The sequence below is a fragment of the Hibiscus syriacus genome, unplaced genomic scaffold (genome assembly GCF_006381635.1).
Source record: "Hibiscus syriacus cultivar Baekdansim isolate YM2019G1 unplaced genomic scaffold, ASM638163v2 tig00117001_pilon, whole genome shotgun sequence".
Classification (NCBI taxonomy): Eukaryota; Viridiplantae; Streptophyta; class Magnoliopsida; order Malvales; family Malvaceae; genus Hibiscus; species Hibiscus syriacus.
The window spans coordinates 99083-108171 of NW_024063517.1; the positions used below are offsets into that span (position 1 = coordinate 99083).

The window sequence follows — 9089 nt, forward strand, 5'->3', positions numbered from 1 at the left end:
GTTAGATTCATCGATGCCTTGTTGAATGTGTTCCACAGGGTGTAGACGTCTTCTTCTAGGAGGGTTTTTTCTTATATGCTTCTAATCGTCATCCTCCTCCTCCGAACAATTTTTGCGTAACTCTTTAAATTCACATTTTAGCCACCCTATTGTTATTCGGCCACCGTTGAAATTGGGTGGGCAACTTCCAAGATATTCCCTACATAAACCCCCCCAATCATCATCTGTAACACCACAAATGGCAGTTCCATCATCCGGGAGCCCCAGTTGCATTGAAACATCCTCTAGCATAATGGGCATTCCCCACGTGGTAGATGGAAGTGTGTGCCTCTGGCCTCCATCTCTTAATTAGTGCAGAAATCAGGGCGGATTCAAGTTTACAACTTCCTTCAATTTTTGCTAAGTAACCGAATCCAACCGTAGACAAATATGGCCAGATACGCCTCGATGTTTCCATCTTCTTGTTGTGAATAAAAACTTCTAATATACGATCATTTTCCTAACAGATAAATTCTAACCATTAAAATATGAACTACTATTTCAAAATTATTTAAATAAATTTAAATAATATATAATCAAGTTCATAATATTCATAAATTTAAAAATAATATAGTTTTGCATTCTTACCGTATCAACAAAATAACTCGAAATATGATCAATATTCAATCGCAACAACGCGCCTTCCATTTTTATATGCAATTAATAAATACTAACTAACTAAATAAATTTACAATTAAATAATCAAATAAAGATACTAAAATAAAATAATAATAATAAAATAATTAATTACTTAAATAATAAAAATTTTAATGAATAAAAAAATAAATTATAAAAATAATTATAATTACTAAATTGAAAATAGATGAAAATGAGAGATATTTAGGTGTGATTTATTTGAGTTAGAAAAAGAAGTTTATATAAGCAGCCGATTGGGGGAAAAGGCAGGAGAATTTGGCGGGAGTTCGGGGTGGGAAGGAGAAGGCATGCCCCCGGGATGAGCCTTCCAGGGATCTCATCGTGTTAGGCGGTTTTCAGCTAAGGCGCTTCCACCAGCCGCGCCTTACCCTCCGATCCTCCTAAAATGTTTTTCACGGAATGGACCTCCTTCTCTCATGTGTTAGATTATGTAATATTTGAAAAATAGTGACAGACTGATAATATTTTATTTATAAGATGATTTTTTGATAAAAAATCCGCAAGGTTTTGGTATAGTTATTGATTTTATCTTAAGAAAGTGTTTGGCATCAATGAATCCTTTTTTCATCTAAAGACTTGACTGGTCAGGTGAATCCAGGGCCGGTTTTAATCAAACTCCTTATCATTAAAATTTGCGACCATTGATGTCTTGTTAATACTAGAAAATTCCCTTTTTGAATTCTATCAATAGATACGTGGGTCTGTCGCCGTGACCTCACTCGCCGCCATGGCTTGTGGGCTAAAAAGCAAATATTACTAGAGGGAGTCCTTTCTTGCTATCGTGTGCTATCCAAAGATCCTTTGTGAGTTATAACCCAACACCAAAAATAACTTCTACTTTCTGCCTTTTTGTTTCGCTTTTTTACTCACAGCTTCTCTCTTTCTCGGTTCTTCTCAGGAAACAGGAGTAGCGCGTCAGTCTTTTGGAGTTTGCATGAAGCCGAGAATGGAGAAGGGGATGCTTTGAAGTGGAGTAAGGAAAAGGGAAGTGAATTATGAGTGCTTTACGGCAACGTCCAGTACCCGCGCGCGGTCGTGGTGGAGACCCACGCGCGCAGCCTCCGCGGCCGCCTATGCAGGAAGTGTACAACATAATCCCAGTTCACGACCTTCGAGATGACCATCCGTCGCTTCGATACCTGGAAGTACGCGCCGTCGCGGCGGCCCTGTTACGTCCGATTCTAAACCTCCCGAAACCACCGTTCGTAACGTTGGCGCCAAACATGGACCTGATGGACTGGTTAGGCGTCTCTTTCGGCTTTCAAAACGACAACGTTCGGAACCAAAGGGAAAACCTCGTCCTTCACTTAGCCAACTGCCAAATGCGCCTCCAGCCGCCTCCAGCGAACCCCGACGAAGTCGACCGCGGCGTCCTTCAAAGTTTCCGCAAGAAGTTACTAAATAACTACACTTCATGGTGCTCTTTCCTTCGCATCAAATCCCACGTCCACCTCCCCACGCGCCGGGGAAACAACTATGACCCAACCCGGGAGCTCCTCTACGTGTCTCTGTATCTCCTAATCTGGGGAGAAGCAGCTAATCTCCGGTTCTGTCCAGAACTCCTTTGTTACATTTACCATCACATGGCAATGGAATTAACCAAATTTTTGGATCAGCACATCGATGAATTTACCGGGAGGCCGTTTGTGCCGTCGATTTCAGGTGATTGTGCTTTCTTGAAATGCATCGTTATGCCATTTTACCAGACGATTAAAACAGAAGAGAGAGCAGTAGGAACGGAACCGCGCCGCATTCGGCTTGGAGAAATTACGATGATATAAACGAGTATTTCTGGGGTAGAAGGTGTTTTAAGACTTTGAAATGGCCGATTGATTATGGGTGTAATTTCTTTGATACTGTACCGAAGTTTGAAAGAGTTGGGAAAACTGGGTTTGTCGAGCAACGATCGTTTTGGAATGTGTTTAGGAGTTTTGATCGGCTATGGATTCTGTTAATTCTATTTTTACAAGCTTCCATTATTGTAGCTTGGTCAAGGAAGAAGTATCCCTGGGAAGCTTTGGGGGAAAGGGATATTCAGGTGGAGCTGTTAACGGTTTTCATTACCTGGGCTGGTCTTCGGTTTTGGCAGTCTGTGCTTGATGCCGGGACTCAGTATAGTTTGGTTTCCAAGCAGACGGTGTGGCTTGGAATACGGATGGTGTTGAAGAGTATGGTTGCTTTGACTTGGATTGTTGTGTTTGCAGTTTTTTATGCCAGATTTGGAGTCAGAAGAATGGTGATAGGGGGTGGTCTTCGGCAGCAAACCAAAGGATTGTTACATTTCTCCAGGCCGTCTTTGTGTATGTTATTCCGGAGTTGTTGTCATTGTTGTTTTTTGTGATTCCTTGGGTTAGGAATTGGATTGAAGGTTTAGACTGGATGATTATCTCTTGGTTGACATGGTGGTTTCATACAAGGATTTTCGTTGGTCGTGGACTGAGGGAAGGTTTAGTTGATAATATCAGATATAGTTTGTTTTGGATTGTGGTATTACTATGGAAGTTCTTATTCAGTTATTTTCTTCAGATAAAGCCCCTGGTTGCTCCAACAAAGGCTCTTTTGAATCTTTCAAATGTAAGGTATAACTGGCATGAGTTTTTTGGCAGCAGTAATAGAACTGCTGTTGTGTTGCTTTGGATGCCTGTTGTTCTCATATATTTCATAGATTTGCAAATTTGGTATTCAGTTTTTTCTTCCTTTGTCGGTGCTACAAATGGGTTGTTTTCCCATTTGGGTGAAATCAGGAATATGGAGCAACTTAGGCTTAGGTTTCAGTTCTTTGCAAGTGCAATTGATTTTAATCTCGTGCCAGAGGATCAGCTGCTGACTCCCAGGGCAACTCTGGTGAAGAAACTTAGGGAAGCAATTCATCGACTGCGGCTTAGATATGGACTTGGTCAGCCGTACAAGAAGCTTGAATCAAGCCAAGTGGAGGCAAGAAGGTTTGCTATGATATGGAATGAAATAATTACTACTTTGAGGGAGGAAGATCACATTAGTGATAGAGAAGTTGAGCTCATGGAACTGCCCCCTAATTGTTGGAATATTAGGGTAATTCGATGGCCATGTTTTCTCCTATGCAATGAGTTGCTTCTTGCTCTCAGTCAGGCAAACGAGCTGGCAGATGCACCTGACAATTGGCTTTGGTTGAAGATACTCAAGAATGAGTACGGGCGGTGTTCTGTTATTGAAGCTTATGACAGCATCAAACATTTGCTTCTTACAATCATTAAATATGGCACAGAAGAGTATTCCATAGTCTCAAAATTGTTTGAAGAGATAGACTTCTGTGTGCAGAATGAGAAGTTAACTGCCACATTCAAGATGACTGTGCTACAGAAAATTCATGCCAAGCTAGTATTACTTCTAGATCTTCTAGTGAAACAGAAAAATGATCCGAGTCGGGCAGTAAATCTATTGCAAGCCCTCTATGAACTTTGCGTTCGAGAATTTCCTAAGACAAAGAAGTCCATTTATAAGTTGATGGAGGAAGGTTTGGCGCCTAAAAATATGGCAGCTGATGAAGGGCTGCTTTTTGAGAATGCTATCAACTTTCCTGGTGCTGAGGATGTTGATTTCTATAAGCAGCTGAGGCGTTTGCATACAATTCTTACTTCTAAGGATTCAATGCATAATGTTCCTGTGAATCTGGAGGCTAGGAGGCGCATCGCTTTCTTTAGTAACTCGATCTTTATGAACTTGCCCCGTGCTCCCAATTTTGAAAAATGATGGCTTTTAGTGTTCTAACTCCATACTATGATGAAGATGTGTTGTATAAGAAGGGGATGCTTCAAGATGAAAACGAAGATGGCATTTCTACATTGTTTTATCTCCAAAAGATCTATGAGGATGAGTGGAGGAATTTTATGGAACGGATGCGCAAAGAGGGGATGGATGATGATGATGATATTTGGAGGGAAAAGCTGAGGGATCTTCGCCTTTGGGCATCATACAGAGGGCAGACATTATCCCGCACAGTTAGGGGAATGATGTACTACTACAGGGCTCTTCAGACGCTTTGCTATCTTGATTCTGCATCTGAGATGGACATACGAATGGGCACACAAGAAATTGCTTCTCATCATTCGTTAAACCGAAACCGTGGAGCTATTGATGGTGTTAAGCGGGCAACTGAAAAAAACCTTAACCGAGCGGTTAGTGGTGTAAGCCTTTTGCTCAAGGGACACGAGTATGGATTTGCTTTGATGAAATTTACCTATGTAGTCACCTGCCAAGTTTATGGACGGCAAAAGGCAAAGGGAGAGAGCCACGCTGAGGAAATTCTATTTCTGATGAAAAACAATGAAGCTCTTCGAGTTGCCTATGTAGACGAGGTTGAGTTAGGGAGAGACGAGGTTGAGTATTACTCGGTTCTTGTCAAATATGACCAAAAGTTGCAGAGGGAGGTAGAGATCTATCGCATTAGATTGCCTGGGCCCTTGAAACTTGGGGAAGGAAAACCAGAAAACCAGAATCATGCCATAATTTTCACTCGAGGTGATGCTGTTCAGACCATTGACATGAATCAAGACAATTATTTTGAGGAAACACTGAAGATGCGAAATTTGTTGGAGGAGTTCAAGACCAATCATGGTATTAGGAAGCCAACCATTCTTGGAGTTCGTGAGAATGTCTTCACAGGTTCAGTTTCGTCCCTCGCGTGGTTTATGTCTGCTCAGGAAACAAGTTTTGTGACCCTTGGGCAGCGTGTTCTGGCCAACCCTTTGAAGGTGAGAATGCACTATGGTCACCCTGATGTGTTTGATCGATTTTGGTTCTTGACTAGGGGTGGAATTAGCAAGGCTTCTAGGGTGATTAATATCAGTGAGGACATATTTGCTGGCTTCAACTGCACTTTGAGAGGTGGCAATGTAACTCACCATGAATACATACAGGTGGGTAAAGGGAGGGATGTGGGATTGAATCAGATATCTATGTTTGAGGCCAAGGTTGCCAGTGGCAACGGTGAACAGGTATTGAGCAGAGATGTCTACCGATTGGGTCATAGGCTGGACTTCTTTCGGATGCTTTCCTTTTACCACTCATCTGTTGGACACTATTTCAATACGATGATGGTGGTACTGACTGTTTACACATTTTTGTGGGGCCGCCTCTATCTCTCGCTCAGTGGCGTTGAGCGTCACGCCATGAATCAAAGTGTCAACAATAAGGCTCTTGGAACAATCTTGAATCAGCAGTTCATAATACAGCTTGGTCTGTTCACTGCCCTTCCAATGGTTGTTGAGAACACTCTTGAACATGGGTTTCTTCCGGCAGTTTGGGACTTCTTGAAAATGCAATTGCAGCTAGCTTCATTTTTTTTCACCTTCTCCATGGGAACACGGACCCATTTCTTTGGCCGGACCATCCTTCATGGGGGTGCCAAATACAGAGCCACTGGACGTGGTTTTGTGGTTGAGCATAAGTCCTTTGCAGAAAATTATCGACTTTATGCCCGAAGCCATTTTGTGAAGGCAATTGAACTTGGTGTTATCTTAGCTGTGTATGCTTCGTATAGCCCCCTCGCTAATGATTCATTTGTTTACATAGCTATGACCATTTCAAGTTGGTTCCTTGTGGTGTCATGGATAATGTCCCCTTTTGTGTTCAACCCATCTGGCTTTGACTGGCTGAAGACGGTCTATGATTTTGATGATTTTATGAATTGGATATGGTGTAGAGGTGGTGCACTTGCAGAAGCCAACAAGAGTTGGGAAATATGGTGGTACGAGGAACAAGACCATTTGAGAACAACAGGTCTTTGGGGAAAGCTACTAGAGATAATTTTGGACCTTCGTTTCTTCTTCTTCCAGTATGGTATCGTGTATCAGTTGGGCATCGCGAATCATAGCACCAGTGTTGGTGTGTACCTGTTATCTTGGATATACATGATTGTGGCTGTTGGGATCTATGTGGTTATAGCATACGCTCAAGACAAATATGCCTCAAAACAGCACATCTACTACGGGTAGTTCAACTTGTAGTCGTTATACTTGTGATACTTGTGATTGTCTTACTGCTGGAGCTCACTTCATTTAAGTTTATTGATCTTGTGACAAGTCTTATGGCATTCATTCCAACGGGATGGGGTATGATATCCATTGCCCAAGTGGTTAGACCGTTTTTGCAATCCACTGTGGTGTGGGAGACTGTAGTTTCCTTGGCACGGCTGTACGATCTGTTGTTTGGAGTGATTGTCATAGCTCCTGTGGCATTGGTGTCGTGGTTGCCCGGATTCCAGGCAATGCAGACAAGAATCTTATTCAATGAGGCGTTTAGCAGAGGTCTTCAGATTTCTCGCCTTATTTCCGGAAAAAAGTCAACTGAATGATGTTGAGGTAACTTTCTTTAATCATATATGGGTTTTAAGCATTTGCATATTTTGTTCAACAATATTCGTTCTGGCTGTCCATGTATAGTTGGCGTTTGTTTTGGATGGCATATTTCATTTTGTATTCATGGCTGTTTCAACACAAATCGGATTTGGTGAAGTTTTTTAGCTACTTGTGCGTGCTATTTTTGACAAACATGTTTGTGCTGTTTTAGTTTATTCTAATATTCGACTGCAAGCTGGTACTTTTAATGATATTACATTATATCACCATGCCAACTGATTTTCTTTTCTAGTCCTATGTTTCGGTTTTCACAAGCCTTGACTGTAAACATATATTCTGATCTGAAAACCAGTTGGCAACATGCGTCATATTATTGAAGTTCAAGTCTTAAAAGCATTGACAGTTTGAACTTGCAAAACCCGAACTTGTTCTTATGCATATCTATATTTCAATGCGGACTTCTACAAGCTACATTAAAGGGTTCCCGAACCAGGCAGCTACGAGCTGCTCATTTTCCACTTTGAAGTAACCATGTAAATCATTGGGCATGGTCTCTGTAAATTGATGGATAAATGTCTTATTTTTTCTGGCTTTTGTGTTCTGGTGTAACGAAAGATACAAGGTTAAGGAATCAGGGTCATTTCTTCAGTTGGAAGGAGTCAAGGGGTCTTTCCTTTGTTGGTCTTTTATGTATAGAGAAACAAAATGGGGGTGTGATTAAGATATATCTTTTTGCTATCTGATTATAATCTCTCCTTTTGTGATTCAGAGTTGTAGTGCAAATTTCAAATGATGAAAACTCTTTGCATTATTTGAGAAAAGAGCAGAGCCTGAAGCTTGAAAGCTGAACTGAATGCAAAGTAAGGAATTTGGACAAACAATGCAATGATAGTCTCACACGTGCCCTGTTTCGATATCAAATGAAGGATAGTAATTATATCATTGCAGCTGAGGACTACAAATGCCATAATCTAATCTCCCTTTCCTTGTTGACCTATATTCATCTGTTATTCAGGGTAAAAGAAATATAGTTTCAAGTCTTTAAAGTTTAGTTTATCTATGTCGGAACCGTCTTTCGGTTGGACTCCAGAATTGAGCTTCAACTTAAGAAAAATGATTTGGAGTTGTCACCGATCATTTAAAAAATATTTAGATTGATCGGATATCATCTTACCTGATCTACATTTTTATCAGAATTATGTCGGGCTCGAGAATCAATTACAGTCAATGAAAGATTAGCACCCTTGAACTGTCATTTCGATACTATTTAATTTATCGATTGTCTTTATTTACGAAAATTAAAATTGAAATTCTTCTAAAAAAGATCAAAAAAGTTAGATAAAAAATAAATAAATGTATGTATATATAATATATCATAATAAAAAAATAAAAAAATTATAATTATAATATATATATATATATATTCAGACAAAAATTAGTATCTATCATAATAATAAAAATATTGTTAAACGAAATCAAAAGTAGAAATATACTGCATTTCCAGTAAGGGATGGGGTCGGATTGCATTCAATTGAAATGCAACCAAATGATTTATTCGCAAGGCTATTTAGAGGAAAGATAACGGTTTAGCCTGTATTCAGCTTTAGATTACAAAATAGACTCACAGTAGTTCAGGCTATAATCTCGATGGTCTCCAATAATTGGCATCATAAACAATTTTCAACAGTTCTGGTTTTACTTTTCATGAGGTAATGGACTCAAGTAATTTCCTGAATGATATTTGCATACCTGATCCCATTTTCTTGTAATGGGGCAAGAGCCAGTGGTGGCATTGGCATCTCCAAATCCTTGCCTGTTGTACTTAGAGATAGTAGCAAGTCAAAGGTTTATGACTTATTCTCGTTCTTCTCTCTCTTTCGGCTATGCTTCGAGGATGAGTCGCATAGCCACGCTTGGCTCGGATTTTACAAGGCACAAAATCTCCAGGAATATGTAGCAGCTGTTCAACCGTGGCCATCTCAAGTGTTGTTTGGGGAAACAGATGGGATCGTTGATCAAGAGATCTCCGGTTCGGATGAAGGGAAGGGGTGTGAGAGC

At 40.4% G+C, this 9089-nt stretch overlaps 1 protein-coding gene and 1 non-coding gene across 2 annotated transcripts; both read left to right on the plus strand.

Moving 5' to 3' along the window:
- The first annotated feature begins 1360 nt into the window (after nt 1–1360).
- On the plus strand, nt 1361–8051 carry LOC120194784 (callose synthase 11-like). Its single transcript, XM_039196986.1, is given in 7 exon segments — nt 1361–1499; nt 1595–2415; nt 2418–2906; nt 2909–4414; nt 4417–6660; nt 6663–7034; nt 7801–8051. Coding segments are annotated over 5 exon segments (5328 nt in total). The 5' UTR covers nt 1361–1499; nt 1595–1691; the 3' UTR covers nt 7028–7034; nt 7801–8051.
- LOC120194815 lies at nt 4672–4754 on the plus strand. Its single transcript, XR_005523007.1, has one exon. It is a non-coding gene; the product is annotated as a small nucleolar RNA J33 (small nucleolar RNA).
- Nucleotides 8052–9089: the final 1038 nt, after the last annotated feature.